Source organism: Alligator mississippiensis, chromosome 2, assembly GCF_030867095.1.
Source record: "Alligator mississippiensis isolate rAllMis1 chromosome 2, rAllMis1, whole genome shotgun sequence".
Lineage (NCBI taxonomy): Eukaryota > Metazoa > Chordata > Crocodylia > Alligatoridae > Alligator > Alligator mississippiensis.
The window spans coordinates 68,833,283-68,859,691 of NC_081825.1; the positions used below are offsets into that span (position 1 = coordinate 68,833,283).

The 26,409-nt window shown below is 40.9% G+C and overlaps 1 protein-coding gene across 7 annotated transcripts in view; it reads left to right on the forward strand.

The window, feature by feature from the left end:
- The window catches only part of FAT1 (FAT atypical cadherin 1), a 170,497-nt gene extending 153,548 nt beyond the window's left edge, over positions 1-16,949 (forward strand). For 2 of the 7 annotated variants that reach the window (XM_014594874.3, XM_019481312.2), the window contains exons 25-29: positions 3,584-4,215; positions 7,949-8,086; positions 10,838-10,897; positions 14,413-14,448; positions 15,481-16,949. In XM_014594874.3, the coding sequence (XP_014450360.1) occupies positions 3,584-4,215; positions 7,949-8,086; positions 10,838-10,897; positions 14,413-14,448; positions 15,481-16,106 (1,492 nt within the window). In that variant the 3' untranslated portion in view covers positions 16,107-16,949. Of the gene's footprint in view, positions 1-3,583; positions 4,216-7,948; positions 8,087-10,837; positions 10,898-14,412; positions 14,449-15,107; positions 15,220-15,480 lie in introns of all 7 variants that reach the window. The other 5 variants (XR_002088267.2, XR_002088268.2, XR_002088269.2 and 2 more) reach the window with 5 other exon arrangements.
- The last annotated feature ends 9,460 nt before the right edge of the window (positions 16,950-26,409 follow it).

The window sequence follows — 26,409 nt, forward strand, 5'->3', positions numbered from 1 at the left end:
TACCCAGGTACACATTTGTTATATCTTATTAAGGTACACCTTGGGTATCTAGATTTGTTCACAGTAAATACTGAGTCAGAATATTAAACCTTCTGAGCTATCACAGTAGCATATCACAATGCCAAGCAGTGGTTTGGAAGCTTTGTCCCTTCCAGTATCATGGGAACTTTGATGTAGTGTCCTACAAGAAAATTGAGTTTTTAAAGATTCTCTTTACCTTTTCAGCTGGGAGGGAATGAATTCCTCTAAATATCAGGAAGAGGAAAGATGCTTTGGTATTTTAGTATTTAACTTTGTTCATAAATAAAGAATCACTATCATTTTTTCATCAGGAACCAAAAAGGCATTTTTGTCTGATCTGGTTTTAATCAATTAATGCCTAATGGAAAACTGAAAATGCCATGAGACTTTTTTTTCTTTATAGTAGGCTATGCACAGATGTTGAGTTTCTACTAGGAGAATCTCTGCTTGCCTGGTAGAAGCCAAAAATGTGCAGACATTTGGCTTTTTATCTTGAAGTAAAAATAACCTGGGATCAGTATAAAAATTGCTTCCAGGAGAGTGTCTTCTGGGAGACTGAACATCTGCACACTTTCCCCCAGCTTAACTGTTCTGGAGGTATGACAGCTTAGGAAGCAACTCTTCCCACCTTCCTGTAGCCTGGGAGGTGAAGGGAATAGTGACCACTGCTCCCTGCTTCTTCCCCAAACTGGGCAATGCCTGACTTCAGAGAAAGGTAGGGGCATTTGCTGGCTTCCACGGCTCCTCTTAGCTGCCCCACTTCCCAGCTGAGTGGTGGGGAGCACACCTGAGCCCCACTCCCAGATGCCAGCTTATAAATTGCCATCCTGCCACTGTTGGGTAGCAGGGCAGCAAGAAGAAACCAGAGGGGCTGGGAGCTGGCCACACAGAGGCTTTCCACAGCCTGGCTCCTAGCCCCTTCAGTTTCCTCTTGCTCCCCCGCTGCTCAGATGGATGGTGGGATGTTGGTTTAAAAGCTGGATGTGCTGGGAGCAGAGTTTGGGAAAAGGCCCTGCTCGCTTGGCTTCCAGCAAGTGTAGCTTCCCCTTGCTGCCTGCACTGCCTACCTCACCTGGAGCAGAGTAAAGCAAAGCGGGGTGCTGTGTGCAGTGGCTGGGCTCAAAAGCTGTGCCACCACTGTAAAATGTTCCCTCCTTGCCCCCCCACAATTCTAAGTCAGCCCAGGGCAGTGTTGATCAAGGCAGGCTGCCATGACCCTGTGGAAAGACTCCCATAACCTTGCTGCAGTGGCTGAGTGTTCCCTTCTCCCAGTCCTCAACTGGTTAGCCTGGAGAAGCACAAAAAGCAGGACTATTCTCCTGCAGGGAAGAGTCAGGAGGGCTCCCACCATGGAAGAATGTCCCACCTTCTGTCACTCAGGTAACTGGCAGGATGAGTGGGGCATTCTTCTGGGGCTGGAACTGTCCCTGGGCTGTCTTACAGCCTGCCTCCTTCCTAGGCAGCGGAAAGGGCAGGCTATCAATTAATGGGTTCCCCAATTTATAGGTGGCCCAGGGAGCAGCCTTCTAGTACCCCCGGATGGAGAGCTTGCCTATGAAGTTTTCCAGCCATGGGGCTGAAGGAATATTTGTATAGTCCACCTTCCGGGCAATCTCTCCACTGGAAGAAATTTCTTCTAATAGAAATGAATTTCTGTTATACCCTGGGAAATTATGCAATTACTTGCCTATGAAATTTTGTACTTAAAAGGTATGACCATGCATAATTGCATAATTTTGTATAATTTAACTACAGTGGGCTCTGTGCCACCACTTCCATGATGTGGAGGCACAGAGCTGTGCAACTGGACAGCTGGGTAAGTGGGAAAGGTAGCTTTTGCCTGCAGGAGTGAGGGTAGGCATGGGGTTTGTGGGTAGGTATGGACCACGCTGTTGGGCCGGGCCAGGCCAACCAGCCAGCTCAGTGCCTCTACATGCGGCTTCCACAACTCCAGTAGGAAGCCGCATGTGGAGTCACAGAGCCTGCCTGGCCCGATGGCATGTGGACCGGAAGCCATGAATCATCGGGCCAGCCAGCTCCATGCCTCTACATGGGACTTCCAGCACTCCAGCAGGAAGCCACATGTGGAGGCAAGCAAGAGCCCAACCAGCCTGATGGCACATGGTTCCCACCTGCAGTGCTGCAAGCCTCATGTGTGGTCATGGAGCCAACCCAATCTGGTTTAAAGGTACGCACCAGCAATCCAGACCAAATCCATGCCCTAAGATTCAGCCAGAGGTGTGTGCCATGGAGGGGGGCTGCCTGCCACGGCCATGAGTGCCCTGAGGGCCTGCTGCCTCTAAGTCGCCAGTGGCGGAGGCTGTGCACCATGGGGGAGGGGATGTATAGCAGTGGGGGCCCAGACCCACGTACAACCCGCCCCCACTCTCTCTCACACACACACAGCCACCCCCCTTCACAACCTCCCCCCAAAACCCCACACATACCCACAACCCTTTATAACCCCACCCACAAACCCAACACACCCACCCACACCTTCCCACAAACCCCACATACTCCTGTATCCACCCCGCACACACACAAACCACACATACTCCTATACCCACCCTGACCATACAAAGTACCTGCAAATATTTCTAAAGAAGATTAAAATAGTGTACATTTGTTTAATTTGTAAAAAAAATCTTTTATTTTCTTTGCATGATTTTGAGTTTTTCTGCACATAATTTTGAATGTTTGCATATAGTGCCCTGGGGTATAATCTGTATGCAGCCTCAGTAAGCTCCTGCCATTTTCCCTTATTCCTCTTGTTTTTCATTTGCTTCTGACCCAATTGCTCAAAACATAATTAAGCAGTGGCTTCGTAAGAAAAGTATTATAACTTCCCTACTCCATTCACCTAAGACCTCTCTGTTTCTGCTGTTTGCAAAGTAGTATGCACCTCAGCATGAATAAAGGAGGCAAACAAGGGCTGTAAAAAATTGTTTGCATTGAGTCACAAAATGATTGGAACGATAACTTGTTCAGCAGTGTGCATGCACATAAGGAATCGTGAAGGTTACAACAGAAGATTTAGCTACTGCAACAGGATTCACATATGTGCGTGCCTTTACAGGCTGTGGTCTTTGTGGTCTTATTATCTAGTTCAAATACCAGCAAAGCAATTCACATAACAGTGGTGATGGCATAAGTTGAAAATTAGAATTTTTGACCAGTTCATCTTTGAAATGCTTTGTTGTCAGAAAGAATTAGCTAGATGTCTTTAAATACACACTTACGTTTGGCCCACTAGATATTGGGTTAATAGTTATTGATAAATATCCTTCTTAATGTAGCTGGTAGATGGGGAGCACTAGTATTTGAAAGATTAACATATTTTTATGATAGGGAAAAAAGAAATGCAATAAATATATAGCTGTTCCAATTCTCAATTGTACAAGATAACAGTACACTTAAATAGCATATTGCACACCAGAATGTAAACACTGTATTTTAAGAAAAACAAAAAGAAATCTGTAATTCCTAAGTAGTCAAATACTCACATATTTGGCTATTAATTACATCAATATTCACTATAATTTCTCTGCTTTGTTCCTGACAGGTGCCTGGCTGATGTTGATGAATGCATAGAAAATCCATGTCTTCATGGTGCCCATTGTGAGAACACATATGGCTCATATAGTTGCAACTGTAGCCATGGATATGGAGGAAAACATTGTGCAGAGACTGTTCTTAATAAATATATTTCAACATCTTGGAACATTAGTTTAGCAGAAGTAATTGGAATTATTGTTTTCATAACAGTAATCTTCTTATTAGTTGGGATTTTTGTTATCTGTCGCAAAGTGATCAGCAGGAAGAAGAAACACCAGCCAGAACCTGAAGATAAACATTTGGCAACAACAACACCTTTCTTGCAAAGACCGTATTTTGATTCAAAATTGAATAAGAACATTTATTCTGACATCCCACCCCAAGTTCCTGTTCGTCCCATTTCTTATACTCCAAGCATTCCAAGTGACTCCAGGAACAATCTGGACAGGAATTCCTTTGAGGGGTCTGCAATTCCAGAGCATCCAGAATTTAGTACTTTTAACCCAGATGCTGTACATGGACACCGAAAGGCTGTGGCTGTTTGTAGTGTAGCCCCAAATTTACCTCCTCCACCTCCATCTAACTCTCCTTCAGACAGTGATTCAATACAGAAGCCTAGCTGGGATTTTGACTATGACAGTAAGCAAACTTCTTTTGTTAAAATGTCTTTGTAGTACAATGCAGGGGTTTAGGTTGTAGCCGTGTTGGTCTAAGGATATAGGCAGACAAGGTTCCTTGGGTGAATTTGATATCTTTTATTAGACCAACCCAAATGGTTGGAGAATAGTTATTAAGCAAGCTTTTGGGTTCAAAAACCCTTCGTCAGGCTAAGGACGCTGCAGCAGTTGCTGCGTGCTCTTCCTGGATGGAATGAAAAGTAAACAAGCCAGGGGCTGGGCTGGGCTGGGCTGGGCTGGGGAGTCAGTTGCCAGGCAGATTGTAATGTATCAAAAATCCAAGGTCTATGTTTAGTCCCTGATCTCTAGTATCCAGCAGGTTGATGAAATGGAGCTCATAGGCTCGTCTCTGGGATGTGTTGTGTAAATTTCCCTTGAGGATCAGGACTGAGAGATTGGAGAGAGAGTGGCCCTCCTGTGAGAAATGTGCCCCCACCGGTAATTGGGTGTTTCTGTCTTTGATGGATTACCGGTGTGCATTCATTCTAGTGCGCAGTTGTTGTCTGGTCTCTCCTACATATCTTCCATCAGGGCATTTGGTGCATTGGATGAGGTATACTACATTCCTGGAGGTGCAGCTGTAAGATCCTGGGATGCTGATGACTCTGTTGTGGGGTGTAGTAATAGTGGGGGTGGTGGAGATGTGGGGGCAGGTTTTGCATTTCTTGTCATGGCACGGTCTGGATCCTTTTGGTGTGTTCTGGGGTTGAGGAAGTTTGCTTCTTGTGATGAGGTTGGTGAGGTTCAGTGCTTGTCCGAAGGCTAGGATGGGTGGCTCTGGGAAGATTTTTTTAAGAATAGGGTCTTTTTCTAATATGGGTTGCAATTTTTTGAGGATTTTCCGTATAGGTTCAAGGGATGGGTGATAGGTCATAACCAGCGGTGTGCGATTTGTGGGTGTTTTTCTTCTGTACTGTAGCAGTTCTTCACGCGGTATCCAGGTGGCTCTTTCAAACGTGCGATCTACCTCTCTGGAGGAGTGTCCTTGCTGGGTGAAAGCCTTTTTAAGATTGGTGAGGTGGCGATCCCGGGTGTTCTCTTCAGTACAGATGCGGTGGTATCTGAGGGCTTGGCTGTATATCACAGCTTTTTTGGTGTGTTTCGGGTGATTGCTGGTTCTGTGCAGATATGTGTGTTGGTCTGTGGGTTTCTTGTATACTGTGGTCTGTATTTTACCCTTCTGGATACTGATCATTGTGTCTAAAAAGGGGATGTTGGTGCTGGAGTATTCTAAAGAAAGTCGGATGGAGGGATGGTGACTGTTGAATTTCTGGTGGAACTCAATTAGAGATTCCTGGTTCTCACTCCAAATGATGAAGATGTCATCGATATATCATAAGTACAGCAAGGGTTTGATGGTGCAGTTCTTGAGGAAGTCTTCTTCCAGGTGGCTTATAAAAAGATTAGCATACTGTGGGGCCATTTTATTGCCCATAGCTGTTCCCATCGTCTGGAGGAAGTGTTGATTATTAAAAGTGAAATTGTTGTGTGTGAGGGTGAAGTGTATAAGCTCAGTGATGTCTTTGGGTCTGTATTCTGGGTTGTAATCTTGTTCCTGTAGATATGTAAGGCAGGCATGGATGCCATCCTGGTGTGAGATGTTGGTGTATAGGCTGGTAACGTCCGTGGTGGCTAGGAGTGTGTTGCTGGGAAGGTGGTCTGTGTTTTTAAGTTTCCGTAGCAAGTCTGTGGTGTCTTGGACAAAACTTCCTCTGTGGGTGACAAGCGGTTTTAGGATGGATTCAACAAAACCTGATATTTCTTCAGTTAGGGTCCCATGGTTGGATATGATAGGTCTGCCAGGGTTCCCTTGTTTGTGGATTTTAGGGAGCATGTAAAAAGTCCCTGGGTTAGGTAGTGGGGGGATCAAGGTCTGTAGTTTTTCTTGTAATCTCGGTGGAAATGATTTGATGGTATTGTTGAGTTTTTTGGTGAAAAGGGGAGTAGGATCTTCTTGTAGTTCTTTGTAGTAGGTGGTGTCAGAGAGCTGTCTGTTGGCTTCCTTTATGTAATCCTCACGGTTTAGGATGACTATGGCTCCTCCTTTCTCTGCTGGTTTTATTACTATTTGGTGGTTAGATCTTAGAGATTCTATGGCCTTTTTGTCTGGTAGAGAGAGGTTGTTGTGGTGGCACGTGTTGCTGATTATTTCATTGTTCATTCTTTCCCTGAAGTAGTCAATGTAGCGGTCAAGGTTAGGGTTTCGTCCACTGCGAGGTGTCCAGTCTGATGTTTTTTGGGGTTTTTTGGCATTGATCTTTTCTTGAATGTTGTCAGAGGATGAGTTGTCTTTGGGAGTGGGTTCAGTGTGGTCGTGGAAATATTCTTTGAGGCGCAGGCGTCAGAAGAATTCTTCTAGTTCTCCACATTGAAGTATTTTATTAGGGTATTTTTCTGGACAGAAATTTAGGCCTTTAGAAAGGACAGATTTTTCAGTTTTGGTAAGCGTGTGTGTGGAGAGATTGATAATATTTGTGGGTTGGTTGCTGCTTGCAGTTTCATCAAGTCTGAGGTTGGAAGGTCGTAAGGTGTTGGTGTTGTTCCTCTGATGGTTGTTTTGTGGCTGGGGAGCTTGTTCTTGGAGTAATTTGTCCCATTTCTTCTTTTTATGTAGGATGAATGCTGTAGAAAGTTTTTCGTAGTCTCTTTGTATCTGCTGTATATTGTCAGGGAACATGCATGGATTTCTATCTTTTAAGTTGCTGTAGTGTATGACGATTTCCTTCCTGAGTTGGTCTCTTTTGGAGTAGAGTAGGTGAAGTAGATGATTTCTAATTTTCTCTGAAGTTCTGCTGCATAGCTGTGCAGCATATTTGGAGTTGTGTGTAGTAGTCAGGGGATTGTAGATGTTTAGTCCTCGGGGAATGAAGTTGTGTTTCTTGCAAAGGCTTAGAAAATATATGTCGCTGTTGAGTCTGGCTTCTTTCTTTTTCATGTTGTACAGTTTCCATTTCAGACGGCTGAATTCGATATCTTCCATGTTGCAGGATTTTAGGTTGTAGCCGTGTTGGTCTAAGGATATAGGCAGACAAGGTTCCTTGGGTGAATTTGATATCTTTTATTAGACCAACCCAAATGGTTGGAGAATAGTTATTAAGCAAACTTTCGGGTTCAAAAACCCTTCGTCAGGCTAAGGACGCTGCAGCAGTTGCTGCGTGCTTCAGAACTCAGAGTTTTTAAATGTTTTTCTGAAACACTGTTTGCAGATGCTTTTTAAATCTAGGTAATTTTTTTAAATCAATGAGGCTGTGGACAGATGTAATTTGTAGCCATATTTTAAGAGGCGAGTAGGCAAGTTCTGATTTATCCTTTATTTCCATCTGTTTCTTTACTAGTATAACTGCTGTAATCTTAAACCAGAACACACAACTTTAAATTTGCAATCATTTACTTTCATTTACATTTGTGCAGGAGAAGACAGACTTGAAGAGTTTAATCAAAACATTTAAAGATAGGTGTAATTGCTCTGGCTGTCCAAACCCTTAGGTTTTGTCATAAACACTAAGGGCACAAGATGAGTCGCTGATAGTAACAGTCTAGAGAGATGCATTTTATTTGCTGTGGAAGTCGTCTCAGTCTGGTTTGGTTTTTTTTGTCAAGGATATTGTGAGTCTTCTGAAAGCATTGCCTTTTGTAGAGAGTGTTCAATCCAGAGTACATTAATCATTTGACTTTTCAACTCTTTTTGCTTTCAGCCAAAGTAGTAGATCTTGATCCTTGCCTTTCAAAGAAGCCTCTGGAGGAAAAGGCCTCTCATCCTTACAGTGCTAGAGAAAGCATGTCTGAAGTTCAGTCTCTTAGTTCCTTCCAGTCTGAATCGTGCGATGACAATGGTATGTAAGGCATAAATGCTTATGTTCATTTGTTCTTCCCTACTTGTTATCAATAAATATAATATATACATAATTACTTGTATCAAAAGTGATTATATGAAATATAGTATGTATTAAATATATGTTGTTTAATATACTTATATATTTACATATAAGTTTGTTCCTGGATTTATGTAAATGAAATAGTTTCACCTGACAAAAATATTCAATATGAAATGCAAAGTATTATTTCACTGCAAAATACTAACAATAAACATTCAGCATTGGGTGTTAGAAGCTGTTATTAGATACAGAAGATTCTGCAGTTTGAACATATATAATCATTGGCTACAGGTTTATGTTAGACTCCAACCATTAAAAAAAATAGCCTCTGCACAAATGTTCTTTTAGTTTTTACATTCAGCTTTCCGTAAATCTTTTTGGTGTTACAGTTTTATTTTTCCTTTTTTTTCTTGCTGCGGACTCAGCTCCCATATGGATCAGATCAGTACTGAGTGAGAGCAGAGTTTAAGGGACTGCTTGTAAGTCTGATTACTTTAGTAATGAAGGAAGTGCACAAAATGGATTTTATTATAGTAGTCAGTGATAATTACTTGGTGTTCGCCACGATGAGGAATGACTGTACTACATTCAAAATTTCTACATCAAAATGAAGCCAATGCATTGAAAAGGAAAAAAATCAATAAAATATATTGTCTGGATGGGCAGCCAAAAAATACAGTGAACTTAATTTTCAGTCTTTGTTTTTCACTATTTGGGACCTTGATTTTATTTTAATTCAAATTACAAACACTTTTTTCTTTTTACATGAAAACATTTATGTTAGAAGATTTTCATTTTTTGCAAAGGCAAGAAAAACTATTTGACCCATTTCCTAAATGTATATCTTTCCTCAATGTGTTATTAAATCCAAAAGTCCTGACTCCTTATTCCAGTTCCTGCTTCTTAGCTTTGTGTATGCTATCACCTTGAGCTTCCTTTAATTACTTAGCAACAAAGTAGGTTCTACTTCTTACTAGAGTTGAATTATTTGTTTTTATTAGATGAAATTATGTTTGTTGAGTAGTATGGTAAAAGTAAAGTGAATAGCACATGAGCTGCTTCTCTAGCTCTGAACATTTTACCCATAGGTTTCACATATTTTTTTCAAGGTCTGTATTCTTTAAAAAGTAGTATATGTTGTATAAAATGTCCCCCACTTCCTTCCCACACCCCTCTCCCATGTTCCACCTATCTTTACATGGAATTTCAGTATCATGTTAACAGGAAAATAAATGTATAAAGATAGAGCAGAGAGTTAAGAAATGTAAAGAGACATTGATTGTTTCAGGCAAGGAAGCATGTGAAAGTATTATGGTAGTCAAACTAACAGCTCATCCTGCCCCTGAGGCATACACTGAATACCCAAGGGCTTCAGTAAAAGTTCTACACTTGAAATGGCAAGTTTGGACCCTCACTGAGAAGAGTTTTCACCAGAACTGTAGTCATCCAATTTTCTGCTTTTCTTTACCTTGCCCACCTTTTTAAAAGGGCAGTATATCATTAACTTCTGCCACTCGAAGTGATTTCTTTGAAAACCTGTCATAAAAGAAACATCACTAGTCTCTCATTAATGCTTCTTTTATGCTATATTAGTAACTAGAGAATGTACCTTAATGCCTCTGTTAGGCTTTTTTAATCAGTAGAATCCCTGAAACCAAATCTGGTCTTGGATACCTACACACAAATCCTAGTGCCATCTGTAAAGTTGCTCATTTTATATATATATATTAGTGCAGAATCCGTCTCCTTGAAACTACATATTTTTTCTCTTGCATCTTCCCTCTATCTCCCTTCCTTGCTCCTCAGGAAAAAAAGCATGTATTGAGCCTTTTCAGGTTTTTTGGTTTTAAATATGATAATATTGGCATTGCAACATTTAAAACCTTTTAAACTCAGGTATCTGTACAACCACTCATTACAGCTTGCAAGTGTAAAGACACTGCTTAGGGCCATGTACAGATGTTTAGTTTCTACCAGGAGAATTCCCATTCTCCCAGAAGAAACCACAAGTGTACAATTTTTCTTGTTCTTTCTTCTGGGTCAAAAATGGCAGTTTCAAGAGAAAAAGAATCTGATTCCAGGGAGAAGTTGGGCCTGAGAGTGAACATTTTTACACTTTCTCCATAACTCAGTGGAGTCTTGGTCTTTTTACTTCCTCTGTTTTATATTAGCTTTGGTGTTTTTCCCTTTTATTTTTCACACTGGCATTTTCAGTTGCATTTCAGTGGATTCCCCAACAATCTTTTTGTTAAACGTGTAATATATTTATTGAAATCCTGAAATGGGAACCCTGGTTTGATGTCTGTAACCTTACACCGTGTTGACCTTAGGAAAGCACGTTTAACCATCTTTCTTGAATATGTAGCGCACATACACTATAGATGGGACAGTATATTTCAGAAATTCCTCCCCAACAAAAGCAATCCTGTGCTTGTGTGCATAAATTCTCTGGCTTTTAAAAGTAGTTATAGTATCAAGTTGCCTTTATAAGGGATAACTAATTCAGAATTTTGTATTCTATATATATATTCCTAGTATATATTGTGTGTGTGTGTGTGTGTGTGTGTGTGTGTGTGTGTGTGTGTGTAAGCAAACTCCTTTTTATAGAAGTAAAATACTGTGAAATTATTGAAATGTCTTTATATATGCTGTTTAAATTGATACTAACTATAGGTTTGTTTTAATTTGCTCCTTCCATACCTTTACAAGCTTCCATAGTGACTGTAATACACCTTGTCAATGCTGTTGTTGACTCGGTGGAAAAAGAAGGTATATATGTGTTTTTATTCATTTATTTACTGCTTTGGCAGAATACTGCATGTTGAAACCATGTAATATCATTTATGTTGTTTATCAGAAATTGTCTATATTTTTAGTAGTACATATGTATATTTTCCTGTGTGGTGTGTATTCTCTATAAAGATATATGAAACACAGACAAATTTCCAAATGTGATAGCTTAAAATGTTAGGCAGCTAAGTAAAACTGCCCAAGCTTTCAGAGTTAGCTCCCTACATCAGTGTGCATTCAGAAAGAAGGCCTTGACCATCCCATTTTTATTTTCTTGCACAAGGACCCCAGGAGTCTAGCATAGACTAGCTGGGAAGAGAAAAGCAATGGGCCAGGTTTCCTTCCATTATAAAAGATCTAGGACAGCACGAAAGTGAATTTTCTGTACTAGATTAAAGGGAACAGGGGGATCACTGTGACCTGTGCTGCTCCATGCCTAACTTGAGTGTAGAGGGGTTGTTTTAAAGTTCTTTGAAGTCAATGAGAAACTTTATGTTGACTTTAGCGTCTTTTGCATCAGGTTCAGTTCCTCCACTAGTAAGCACTGCATAGCTCCAGTTCTCAGACAGAGGCAGTCACCCGCCCCAGTGCATACAGTTGCTTAATGCCATAATCTTGCAGAAATATTTTAAAGAAATGAAAATGGCTTGGAGATTACTAGAGTCATATCTGAGACATGGGATGCTGTAAATTTAATGATAACACTGATTCTGAACCAAACCCAAGCACTACATTAACCCCTTTTTTAGTAGGTAATGGGGATATACCTAGTACATCCATGTTATGAAGTAGAACCTCCTTTTGATTTAGAAAGGGAAAGTTGTTCCTTACAGCAAGGGACCAGTTGTGTGGCTAATTTTCACCAAAATTCGAAAAAGAAAATCAAATACAAAAAGGGGCCATTCTGAAGCCGGTACCAACACAAATTTCAACAAAGTACTCAATTATACATTGTAATCTCCAGAAGGGAAATGTCACAAAAATGTTACAAAAATATCAGTGGGTATATCACACTGTTATATTTAAAATCAGGCAAAGAGATTTCTCCATACAGGAAGATGGTGCAAAAAATATTGACTGTGGGTCAAATAGATTCTGTTGCTTTTTGTGGTTATGGAGGTCTCCTTAGCTACAAAACCCAGGAATTTCTGCTATGCAGGGTAGGGCCTGGATAGTGGAGTTATATAGTACAGTGCAACCTCATCCACACAATCCCTTATTAAGCCATGGCAGAGGTGTGGTCAGAGGAAACCTGTCCTGTAAATTATCTACTCCTTCACAGCCACAGAGCTGAGAGAGCCTCCAAGAAGTAGTGTACATCTCCCAGTGTGAATATTCCAAATCCCTTAAATACAAAGCATGTATTACAACTAAGCTTAAAGTGTAGCTGCCTCAGGAATGCAAAAATGTTTATTGTAGGTCTAGACACAACTTTGAATTATTGCCCTGCTAAAACCATGTGCGGAATGGTGTTTAGAGTTAAACACATAAACAATTGCAAGTGGCTTAAAGCAAAAACTTTCTAATTACAGGTTATGTTTCACTAGTGTATTTTTCTAGTGACTGATCAAAGGTTTACAAGATTACAGCACATGCCACTTAAGAAAAACAACCTCAAACACCAAATGTCAGAGAACTTAAGGCAATTATCTCTAATTGTAATGGTGGGGAGCAGGGCAGGGGGAGAGCAGGAAACAGTTGGGGGTGGAAGGTAAGAGGGGTAGTATTACTAATGATTTGAATAGTAGCCAAGTATCAATATAAGTGGCAATATAAATGGCAATGAATGTAAATGGAAATACTGACATTTATATCATGCAGAATTTCAAGTAATATTTTTAAGTATTTGAAACGTTACCTGTGAGAGTTTTGAACTGCACCAGAACTTCACCAAACTGAAAACTTACATTTTCCCTATTCTTTCAGTAGTAAACCTACACTTAAAAGTCAGAACTCAGTTATTACTAGAAGGACAACAGCTTAGATCCAGTAAGCAATCCAAAAATGCTGTTAAACATCTAAAGTCACTAAGTGCCTCCATTTTTCCACCTTGAACTTCCCCAGGCTTTTAGAGTTCTGTTTCTGCACATGTCGAGTACTACTCCAGTCTGAGCATCTTGGTACCTCTATCTGGCCTAAGCCTGAGCGGAGCCAGAAATTGAACTCTCTTCTGCTTAAGGCCCCTGAGGGGCTCAATCCAGGAAGTACTCAGAGCGTGCCTAATACATACCGACAGAAATAAGCTATTCACAAAATGCTATTTTGCATCATTTCAATCCTTTCTGTTGAAGCTGTTCCACTGTGCAGCAAAGAATGCAGGATTCAGAGGCATGAGGAAATACCCATTTGCTTGTGCATTCTCTGACTATCACAGCAGCCAAAAAAAGATAATTACCCAATGCTGGGGGGGGGGGAGTTGCTGGTTCTGATCCCTAGTCCTGGAGTTGTTTCTGTATTCTACATTAAACAAGCATTGAATAAAGTATAGTAACCGTCCTGGAGCAAGGACTAAAACACAGGTATCTGGGCGCCCAAATCACTAGGCTCCCTGTTGAACCCTCTGTCTGACCTCATGAATCTTAGATTCTCCAGTTCACAATGTCCCACTTCTTGGCTTGGAGGGGTGAAGATTTTCCTATTCAGACCTTATAGCCTTGAATCCAGCCTCTTAAGAGGTGGGAAATGTGGGTTGGAACTCCTCCTAACCAGTGAAAGAACTCAATCCAGATCTCCCTTGTCCATAGGAACTGAGATATTAGATGAAAGGTGGATTAGTAGTAGCACTGGTGAAAGGCCTGCTAAAAATGTACCCCGAGTAGATGGAGGTGCTTCCTGGAAGTCCTGAGCCAGAGGCTTAACTTCAAGTAAGGGATAGGATTCAAGACGCATCCAACATCAGTGTTGCCCCTTGACTAGTGCTATAGTGTTCAGGTGTTTTGGGTCATCATTTTGAGATGCATAATTCTCCCATTCAGGACAGGAACCCTTGGCAGCGTGTAAGTCAGGGTTCTGAATACTACTCCAGTAGGCAAAGATTTGGTTCCTGAGTTCTTATATGGATATAGCCCCATACATAAAATGATGCTACAAAACCACCCAGAAGACAATTTTCAGGTCAAATCCTGCTGTCCTTTTACAATCAAGACTCCCCGAATTTACTGGCACTTTTGCCTAAATAAGGGCTGCAAGGTTTTGCCTCTTCAAGGCCGTCACTTAAATACTCTCTACGTTTTCATTTACAGTTTTGTTCTCCTGTTCTTGTAGTCCATTTCTCCAGTCCCCCTTATTCCAGTTTTGCCTTCTGTAATCCCCAAATAGCCCATTAATTGGCTACATAAATGTAACTGGATGACAGACTTCCTCTCCCACTATATTACAATGGACAAAAGTAAGGGAGCACACTCTGTACTTTTGTTACTTTTACTTCATATTAGTTCACCTACTGGATTCCTAACTACAGATATTTTCTCATTTTCTTTCTCTACCATCTAAAGAATCTTTTGCTGTTCCTGACCTCAGCCATTCAAGAGGTGACTTCTGCATGCAGTTATTCATTGATATTCACTCAAATCTTTTTTGTTAAAGATTTAACACCAACTTACCTTCAGTTGTTTGCTCTGTATGTGCTTGCAGTAATTACTGTCTGTTGACTAGACTTTGCACTTAGTTCAGTCATGTCATTTCCCTTTTTAGTGTTTACCAGAAAACTGAAAAACTTTAAACTTAGTGGTGTTTCTAACCACAGATGTTAGTCAGGTTTCCAGTGTATCCAATGGATCATTAGATTCAGAACAAAGTTTGTAAAATATGGAGAAATCGTTGTGCATGCATGATAAACTTAATTCTGCTATTTATTTTATTTTTATGTTTGAATGCGGAATGTCTTTACTAATAGTCAAAGAGAGATTTGTATCAGAACATAAGATAATTGTCACGAGATTCTTTTATTCTAGTAACTGTAGATCCAGTGAACAGTAATTTACAAAATCTACGTGTTATCCTTGAGTAAAATGGTACCATTACTTTTAACCACTCTATGTACCTTGCCAAGTAGAGATTACATCTCTTAGTAGGAAAAGCAAGGTTTATATACTCTATCTATTCATGTATGTATATTCATAGGATAAAAAGAGAGTGTGAGCACTAGTTCAACGTGACCAGTAACTGCACAACAATTATTGATCCATAGGAATTTAGCTGCACATGGGAGGCTGTTGGTTATTTTTTACCCAAAGAATGATTGTATGCCATTGTGTGTGTCATCACATCCCATAGGTGAACTACAGCTCCTCCCACTTTAGGTGAGATATGTCCAAAAAATTAAAAGTCCAAATTTGGACAATATAATAAAATATCTAATGCATGGCATAATGTAAAGTTGTGTTGTGTTAAATGTCTATGTGAAACTAGGGGCAGAAGGCTCCAGAAGTAATTTAACCCAAATTATGTCCTAATCAGTAGTGGCTGTGTTGTCTTTAATTCAGTGTGTTGGCTTTTTTCAATTTAAATGTATTTGAAGGAGAAATACTAATTCTGCCTTTGAAAAAACATTCACACTGCAGGTTATCACTGGGATACTTCAGACTGGATGCCAAATGTTCAACTGCCAGGTATCCAGGAATACCCAAACTATGAGGTGGTTGAAGAGCCAGCTCCCATCTACACAGATCCAAATGTCATTGATACAGACTATTATCCTGGAGGCTACGATATAGAAAGTGATTTCCCACCTCCACCAGATGATTTTCCTGCACCTGATGAGCTTCCACCATTACCACCAGAATACAGCGACCAGTTTGAATCAATACAGCCACCCAGAGACATGCCTGCTGTAGGTAGCTTGGGTTCTTCTACAAGAAGCAGACAGAGGTTCAACCTTAATCAATACCTTCCCCATCACTATCCTGCAGATATGTCAGAACCTCAGAACACCACCAGTGGAGTCAGCAGTAATTTTAGAGAACCTTATGCTTCTTGTTCTTTAGGGTACAATAGAGACTTTGAAGCACCCACTGTAGACAACATGCCTATGTCTGTGTACGCTTCCACGGCTTCATGCTCTGATGTGTCAGCATGCTGTGAAATGGAGTCTGAGGTAATGATGAGTGACTATGAGAGTGGAGATGATGGCCACTTTGAGGATGTGAAAATTCCTCCACTTGATTCCCAACAACATACAGAGGTCTGACACTCATATTCAACAAAAGTGCCTGGACTTTAATGAACTTTAAGCATTCTAGAACAACCTTGAAGAGCTTATTTTTTCTTGGCAGCAGTGCTTGAATGCTTTTTGTTTCAGTGCGTGAAAACTGGCATGACTGCACTGGATCATGCGGCTCATTTCAATATATTAGTCTGTTTCCATTTCCTGACCTACTGTAATTGGACAAATCAAAAATTTCCATTGGCTGTGCCACTTCTGAAAGTGTTTTTTATACTTACAGTGTCTGTTAAAGAAATAAAAAACACCACTTCACCATGTTAGCATGATACATATATTTATATAGTTCTAATGCAAATTAATTTTCTCCAATCTTTTTTGTAAATTTTATGTACAGTTTTGATTTTAATAGTTTATCTAGATTTTGTAGATATTTTGTGAATTTGTTTCCCACTGAATCTAGTGGTGTTAGTGTGCCATTAAACTAGCACTCTTGACTTTTTTTATAATCAGGGCTTCACTGTATGTATTTTTTTCCCACTGAAGTTTAACATTTCATTATGAAGATTTCAGAATATTCAACTGATTCCAGCTGTATATAGGTTGGTTAGGTCTGATATTTTCTGGGTCAGATACATGGAAATGTCTTAAATGGGTTGCTGTATTTTAGACCTGTAAACATTTTTCCCTTCTTGGAAAGTGTGTTGGGGACCCTCTGCATACCTGTTTAGAACCAAAACCACCATGACACAGTTTTTATAGTGTCTGTATATTTGTGATGCAATGGTCTTGTAAAGGTTTTTACTGAAAACTATCATTAGCCAGTCTTTCTTACTGACAATAAATTATTAATAAAATACTTTAGCTTTGCTCCGCGTATCTCTATTACCTATTATAAAATTGACAAAGCATTCAGTGCAGCAGCATTTTTTAATTCTGTATTCATTTTGTACTGTATAATAGTTATTTGCTCCAAAAGCACATTATCTTTCCTTAAAAATCAAAACTGCAGCTGTGTTAAAGATGCTCACTAGATGGCAGTGTTTGACTACTTGATGGTGTTTAAAAAAAATTAATCTGGCCATTATGAATAAAGATTGATGGGTATCAAACTTTAGTAGCCTTCTTAATAGTTCACATTTTATTTTTCAGACAGACATATTATCCATGTTAATTTATTACTAAATGTCTATTTTGAAGCTTTTGCCCTTTTTATTTCTCAGCAAAAATACATTTAAAATACATTCCAAAACACTTTGGAAGATTGCTGTGTATTTTTTCATAGTCAGTAATTTTCTGTATCACATGATTTTTCATAATACTTGCATAAACAGTACAGTATTTTGTTTCTTTTTCTGAGGAACTCTTTTCTGATTTTTCACTTCTAGAGGCTGACATTCCAGTGCCATTTTCTGCAAAACCTGTGGTGGGGAGCACTTTCTTTGAAGTAGCAGTGAAAATATTTGGGTGGTGGCTTTTTTCCATCCTACTTTATTTTAAAAAATTATTATATTTCTGTAAGGAAAAATATAACAAGTTCATTCTGGCCTAATGTATTGATTGCTCTGTGTTAATTTTCCGTCTGTTTTTAGTCCTAAAAATAACATATTTCTACCTCTTCTTCGTACAAAGAACACTCTCTATTTCAAGTACTCCCCTCACCCCAAGAAACTCATTGCACAAGTAAGGAGATAGTTGGACTAACTTCCCAAGTTTCTGTATATGGCCTGCCCTAGTATATAACAGGAAGCTATGAATGTGATATGCCTTGACTTGAGCAAGGCTTTGGACACTCTCTCATGACATTCTCATTAATAAGCTAAGGAAATACAAACCAGGTAAAAATACGGTAAGGCGGATGCATAACTGGTTGGACCATCAGGCTCAATGGGCACCTCTACACAAAACGCTATGGTGCCGTAGCAACTTGCTACAGCGCTGTAGTGTCCGTTTGGCAAAAACCATGACACCGCCACTACGTCCTCAGAGCAACACACTCCCTCATTATAGCGTATTGCTACAGCAATGTAGTAGCCAAAAATAACTGTGCACAGCCAGCACAGTATGGTGTGGGCTGTTACTGTGCCATCTTTTAGTACTTCCTTTTGGAAGTACTAAATGGCAGCACAGTAACAAAGGCGTCATATGGCCTCGTGTGGATGACCCAGGGAGTAGTAGTCTTCAACGACTCTGTCTAGTTCAGAGGAGGTATCGGGGGGTTCCCCAGGGGTCTGTCCTGGGTCCAGTATTATTAAATATCTTAATTTTTTGGATGATGGGATTGTGCACACGATTAGCAAATATGCAGATTACACCAAATTGACTGGAGTTGCAGAAATTCTGGAAGGTACAGCTAGGATCCAGAATGACCTGGAAAGCCTGGGAAAATGGTCAGCAATGAATCAGATGAGATTCAGCAAAAACAAGTGCAGGGTTCTGTACTTGGGATGAAATAATTGCATTCACAAATACAGACTGGGGAATAGAGTGGCTAGACGGCAGCACTGCAGAGAAGGACCTGGGGGTTACAATAAACCATAAGCTGAATATGAGCCAACAGTACGCTCTTGTTGCTAAATAAATATAACTAAACCACAAGAATACAGTGCATTAATAGCAGTGTTACTTGCAAATCAAAGGAAATGGTTCTTCTACTCTTCAGCACTGGGGAGGCCAATGGTGGAGTACTGTGTCCAGTTTTGGGCCCCACACTTCAAGAAGGATATGGAGAGATTGAAAAGAGTCCAGTACAAAGCAGCAAAAATGATTCGGGACCCGGGATGCAAGGCTTATGAGGAAAGGCTGAAAGACTGAAGAAGAGATTGAGAGGCAGATGTGATAAGAGGCTTCAAGCACCTGAAGGGTGATTATAGAAAGGATGGAGATGAGCCTTTTTCTGTGGCTGTAGGGGACAGGACTAGGGGCAATTGCCTCAAGCTTCATTCAGCAGGGGATGTTTAGGAAGAACTTTCTGACTCTGAGGGTGGTCAAGCTTTGGAGCAGGCTACCTAGAGAACTTGTGGAATCTCCCTTCTTGGAAGTTTTCAAAAGCAGATTAAACAGACTGGGATGATTTAGTCAGAGATGATCCTGCGTTTAGGAGGGAACTAGAGTAGGTGATCTTGTGAGGTCCTTCCAGGCCTACTTTCACTACGATCTCCATGTGTCTCATATGTTTCCCTGTGGCCATGGCAAAGGAAGCATTTCAAGAGAACCAGTGTCCCTTTTCCAACAGAGATGTATGGCTAAATGTCATAATCTGGTTTTGAGTGACTATTCGCTAAGTATCCAACTAAAGATCATACCACTCAGACAGGTTTTCAAGTTAGATGAATTACCTTACTTACGGTGCCCCACACACCTTTTTCCCAAGAAAAAAGTCATCCAAATTTGAGGTGAGCACCTTGAGCAGGGAGGCTGGCTGACTTTGCCAAACTGAATCATGGAAAGACTGTCCTGCAAAACAGTTCAACCAGCAAACAGCAGGTGTAGGGTCCAGCATTAATTCTTTCACACCTACTTCTCAACTGGCAATAGCTTTGACTGCAGTTTGAAACTGCTGCCATATTGTGAAAAGAAACACTGGGCTCCATCCCTGCTGTTTGCTGGCTAAGTGAGAAGCAGCACCTTTCTTCAGCACTGCCTCACCATGACAAAGCCAGCTCTAGGCCATGACTTTGGGGAAGGAAAAGTTTTCTACATTTTGCCTGCCAAAAAATAGCGTCCATATCTTATTTGGGGTAATGTAGTATGTGATATACAGGTAGAAAAGAAGCACAGGTGTTAAAAATGCATTCAGCACTACTATATGTAGCTGGGATTTTTTTTTAATGTACAGCAAAGCAAAATGTGATTGACACTATTTTTGTACAAGACATTTTAATTATTTGTCTGGAACGGCATATCGGTCATTGAACAATTGTTATTGCCTAGGGGTTAGAAGAATTTACTACTGGAAGAAATCAGTCTTTTAATTGATGATATCATACACAGGATTGGGTCCATACTTGGAAACAAAGTTTAATAAACTGGAAATAATGCCTACTGGAGACAAAAACCTTTAAGGCCATCTTTCTTGAGGTTTACAGATTACATGTAAAAATGATAGAAATATATTTGTACAGATTTATTTTAAACTGAAGGTAGATTGTCTGACAATGTCAGCAATTGTAAACAATAAATACTCTGCAACTAAAGCTGAGATAAACACGTTTCAGAGATAATTACAGGAGACTAGCAGAGAAGTAGGACATCGTGAAAAAGCAGAAGTTTACAATTAGTGGAAGAGTAAGCAGGTTGCATGACCCTTTGTTTTACATCTCTTATTTGCATGCTTCTCATCAAATACAAAAACAAAAATTGGAACATGGCAAATCCTTAAAATAAATTTGGTTCGCATTTACAAAAAGGCTTAAATATCTAATTGCCACCTTATTGCCCCTCTAGGTATACAAGCCCAAAATTCAGGGCTCCAAGCACCCGCTAAGCTACCACTTAACCCTGGAATTGCTTAAATTCTTTAAATTCTTAAGTCTTTAAGTGCTTAAGACTTCCACCAGAAAGTTTCCTAGACACCCATCTCTCTTTCTTGGAATACTCAGAACCGCCCAAGTCTTGACAGTATTGAACAGCTAGTATAGAGCGCTTTGGTATGATCTCTCAGGATCTACCAAATAGGTACTCCTCCATCTATTTCACCTACACAGCCTGATCTCGTGCATCTCAGACCACACATACCCAATTTTGCTCCACATAAAACATAGTGGGTAAAATGTTGGGTAAAAGACAACATCTGGAGTACTATGTTCAGTTTTGGGCCCCCCAATACAGAAAGGATGTGAACAAATTGGAAAGAGTCCAACAGAGGGCAACAAACATGCTGAAGGGGCTGGGGGACATGACTTATGAGGGAACTGGGGTTATTTAGTCTAGAGAAGAGGAGACTGAGAGGAGACTTAATGGCAGCCTTCAACTACCTGAAGAGGGGCTTGAAAGAGGATGGCGCTAAACTATTCTCAGCAGTGACAGAACAAGGAGCAACAGTATGAAGTCGCAGCAAGTGAAGTTTAGGTTAGATATTAGGAAGAATTTTCTCCAGTCTCAATTAATAAAATACTGGAACAGGTTACCCAGAGAGGTGGTGGAAGCTCCATTCTTGGAGGTTTTCAAAACTTGGCTAGACAAAGCTTTGGCTGGTCCTGCTCTGAGCAGGGGGCTGGACTAGATAAGCTCCTGAGATCCCTTCCAACTCTAACATTCTATGATTCTATATTAGAACTCTCATTCAGGTTATAAGGATTTGAACCTGCGCCTCCTACATCCCAGCTGGATGTTTTAACAGCCAGTTTATTAGCTATTTTCTGGTAGGCTTCCTTCAGTCACTCCTGTTGAGAATACTAAAATATTTTACGGAAAGCTTTCAGTGAAACTGAACCCAGATTCCCCTCTTCCTTGTCCCTTGACTGTATAGTTCTGTTCTGCACCGAGTATATTCAAACAGCAGGAAATGAAAGGAAACTATCCCAAAATAGGCTGTTATGTGATGACATTTATCTAGGCCAGGGGCGGGACAAGTCCAGCCCATGGGCTGAACCAGGCCCACAGTGGACTCCATTTCCCAGCAGGCCATGCCCATGTTGTTGTAGCCAGTTTCCATGGAGACCCCAGGAGCAGTGGCACCATGACAATGCAGAGCTAGTGTTTCCATGTAGACCAACCCCAGCAGCACTAGCAGGACATGCGGCTGGTGGGGGAGCTGCTGCAGGGCTGGGGTCTTGTGGCAGTGACAGCGTGATCCAGAGCCAGGGCAAAGCTGTGATCTGCCCGCACACGCTGGGCAGGGGCAGGCAGGCTGTGGACTGTGCCTCTGCTCTGGTTCTGGACCACGCTATCACCTGCACACGATTCCAGGCCCAGCCCCGGAGCAGCTCCCTGCCCAGCTGTGCACCCTGCCAGCACTGTAGGGCTGGTCTCCATGGAAACCCTGGTTCTGAGCTGTCATAGTGCTGCTGCTGGGGTCTCCATGGAAACTGGACATAACAATGTGGGCTGCTGGGAAAGGGAGTCCAGACACCAGGCAGATCCACCATTTTGCCCACCCTGGATCTAGGAGGATGCACACTGAAGCCACTCTAGGAATATCCTACATGATTGGGCAACTGGTCTAGCCACTAAGTTATGGAGCTAAAGGGTGACATTGCCTTCTCGGACTGTTTTGGGAAAAGGCTTACCAACTCCAGAAAGCAGTTCAGAGCCACAGATCCTTACTAACGGTGGTCACCTCCCTGCTGCCCAAAGTAAGGCATGAATTCATGAGTGGGGTGGAGCTAAAAATTGCATATATGTCATATTTTCTAGCTAAGATGGCTCCCACCTCAGCATGCTGGCTGTCTGGGTTCCTCGCTTAAGCACTTAATTCTCCCCATACATTGTAGAGACTGCCTAATAAGTGTATTAACTTCAGACTGGCAGAAAAATAGCTAAATGCTAGGCATTGTAGCACTGAACAGTGCAATGCCCAACTGCTTTTGTGGATCTAGCTCTTTGTCAACAAAAGCACCAGCTTATTAAATTGCTTTAAGTTATCAAAAATGTCACTGAAAAAATTTAATAGTTCTGCTTTTACTAGACCAGTCTACTATTAGGATCACACTCTCACTTCCTGCCCTATAAATATTGAAACCTACTGCCACAGTTCTGGGGTTTTTTGCTGAGGATTGCATGGTGGCTGGATCTCGGTTAGAGTCAGGTTTGTAGCCAACTGGCAGGAGTCCAAGTTTGGCATGACCCCAGTAAAAGACACGAAATTCTCCATCAGCCATAGCAGACTGATGATGTCTTAAACAAGCATATGAAAAAAAGAAACCTTCAGCAAGATTTAAAAATATCAGAGAAGTGCAAGGCAAGGTTTGGTATTAACAAGTGCATATGGTTTTTATTCATAATGTTCATGTCTTTAACAAAAAAAAATTACCTCCATATTAAACTTGTGACATATTGGGGGAACAAAACCTGTCATTCAAGCTTTTCAGTATGCGCCATTTGATAAGAAGATGCTATAAATTGTAAGCCCTCAAATATAATGGAAAATCTCAAACAGTAGAAACTGAACTAGCTTCTATGGCAAGTGAGAGCAGTGGAAAAAGGAGATTAGATAAGTACAGGTACAAAGACAATAAGTATAGGGTATAGTTGTTCTCAATTGATGCAAGGCAGTGAACTGTAGTTTAGTTTTTTAAATCAGTTAGGACCAGTTCAGTGCCACATTTTACTTCTTTATACTTATCTAAATCACAGTGCTTCTCAAATGAGTTTTCAGCTAATAGATAAATTAGTGTTTCCCCTAATTTTGCTTGATAGTGCAAATAAAGGGGTATCTTGCAGTCATCAATTTAAAGGAAGGGAAAGGTTCAGGACAAGGAATGTCACATGCTAGGGTAAAGAGCCATCCTTCTCTGTAACAGGAATAAACAATCTAGTTTCAAATGCTTGCTTTTGAAGAACATAATTTACCACCTGCCTTTCAGCCTGTGGTTAAGATTTCTTTCTCAGTCTCCATTTAATGCTATGACGAGGACTGAGATACACACACAGAGAAGGATGAAACATTTAACTCGTTTTCAATACTAATTTGAGAAGTCAATGACCAAGAACATTTGGGAAACAGAAGGCTGTTGCAAAACCACCATGTTCATTTTCAAGAACTCTTTTCTTCCAGCTCTTTATTCTTTCACATTAAAAAATTAAAATAAAATGTTGATGCAACAACATTTGAATATCATACGACTATAGGTCTATGGTCCAGGTCCTCAACCCTCCATTTCAGTGAGAATGAAGTCCTTTTGAAGATCTGGACCTTGCTGTCCTCCGCCTGACTGGTCTCTGATTTTCCTCTAAATAAGTAAAGCATGTTAAAAGGTTGTTTTTGTAGCTGCCTGAGATGCTAGTTATACTGTGCCGCTTACTTACCTGTTGTCATTTAAAGTGGTGGACTGGCCTGAGGCTGTAGGGGAGGAAGAGATCTCACTGGGGCACACTAGCATGTTGTGTAGAGGCCACAGCACCAGTAGCGGCGTGCCTTAACACACACACACACACACAGTCACACGTCATGAGTTTTGCTTGTCAGCAACCTGAGGTGTAGTTTCCCAGAAACTCCTGCACCTATCTCCTTGAAACCTGGCATGCTTCATGGCCTCAACGGGGGCTACGATCCCTGCAAGTTTCATCCAAATCAAGCAAGAAATAACAGTTATAGGCAGTTTTGTGATTCCCTATTATAGCCTGTGGCCAAAACGCTGTTAAAATTCCAAACCAGTTTCAGCCGAAACGAAACAGGACAGTGATTCAAAACACCAAAACAAATTACTGTTCCTCTGAAATGCTGAATCCAAAACAGAAACAAAATGCAGGCATTTCGCACAGCCCTACTAAACAGTCCAAAATGTATGTAACTGCAGCTTAATTACAAGTACCCAGAGACTGGAGACAAAGTTGCAAAGGTTCAGAAGAGCATAAGAGGCTTTTCCCCTTTGTGTAATGCATCTTAAAAACAAAAAACAAACAAAAAAAAGCTTTTGTGCACATACTGCTCCTCACCCTCCTTGATCTTGAGGGAGGAGTGATCAGAGCACAGGGCATTAAGCTCAGATCTCCCTTTTCTCTATGTCCTCTTAGCAGAAGGCTGTATACTTTGTAATGCCACTACCAGTTTTACAACTGTGCTCACTCAGAGTGGGTCAAGGTTAAAAGTCTTGCATTCCCTTCTCTTTGTCTATCACTCTGTGGCTTTTACTTGTAAATGCACTGAAAGTTAACTGAATAGTCTCTAATGAATAGCAATCTGGGAGGAGGTTGATCAGTAGAGCTCATCCCTTGTACTAGCAGCTTGTTGCAAATACAAATGAATAGGGAATGAACTTTCTTTTCTAGAAGAAACAAGCTTCACTTAAAATAGTGATTCATATCTCCATATTAAAAAGGACTTGGAGAGCTATATAGGGAAAATCTTTCTTTTTGAGACAGAGAGAATCCCAGCCAATTTCTAGTCTAAGTGGAAACTGCTTGGCTTCTACCAAAAAAAAATTAAACCTTGGTTTCATTTGCTTTGGCCAGGTGAGGGGTGGATAGGTAGATTCAATAAAGGACTTGAGTGCCTTAAGTTCTGCTTAAGCCAAAAAAAGCAATCTAATGCTTTCTGGGTGCATCTATGCATGCAATTAATGGGTGTGTCTACATGAGATGTTTACAGTTGACTAGTTAACTGCACTGTAAACATCTTAGTGTACACATGTGCCCCTATTAAGGTGCAAGGAACTAATAAACCCTACAGCAGGGTCGTACTTGTAAATACAATAAATACAAGTACTCCTGTGCTGCCAAAGTTTGGGGGGTTTTGTTGTTTTTGGTATTTTTCTCCATGTGCAGCAGCGCACGTGTAGATGCCGCCCCAACTGGCTGGGGCACAAGGGTGCTTCAGTGTGGAGGCTGCCTGCCAACTAGCCCCATGCTGAAGCACACTCATGCCCCAGCCAGCCCCTCTGGCAGCACACTTAGCTTGGTCAGAGCAGCCTTAGGCTGGCAGTCTGACCCCCAAGGCCCTCCTGCCAGCCAGGGTTCCTTTGACTGGGCTCCATGTGCTGCTCATGAGCAAACTCTGGAGTTGATTGCTCTGGATTTAATTGCTCCCAGATGCATGTTCAAATGGCTCACCCAGGAGCAAAAAAACTCCATAGCAATCAGCTCTGGAGTTTACTCATGTGCAGCACATGGAGCCTGGTCAGAGCTCCAGAGTTTATTCATGTGCCCTAATTGCACATGTAGACACACCTACTGAGTTGCTGCCTATCCCTAAGGGCACCTAAATTTTACTAAAGGAAGCTTCACTCTAGTCAAATAGTTGAGCACATATCAAGGTGTAGGGAGTTCTAAGTTCTGGTCTACGTTTCCAGGGCAGCTTTTATAAAATAACCTTTCCCTCAGCACGCAAGATATTCTGGATAGGGAGTAAGAGCTTACATTTCTAGATTCTAGTCTGGGGGGCAGGCACGTAGTGGCTGGGCACTATAGGACATCACTGAGAAAATTAGTTGATTGGAACCTTTGACCTGTTTCACTAGCCTGGAAAAAGTTATGAAAAAAAAAAATGGTGTATTTTATCTCTGATCCACAGACACTTACTTGACATTTCTGTCACAGTGGTGTCTATTGGATGATGACCTGCTACTCGTACTATAGTTAGATAAGTGAGATTTTAGTACCAGCTATAACAAAAATATTAAATGCATGTCTCATTCTTTAAGATATGCCTTTACATGAAAGCTTTTTTGTA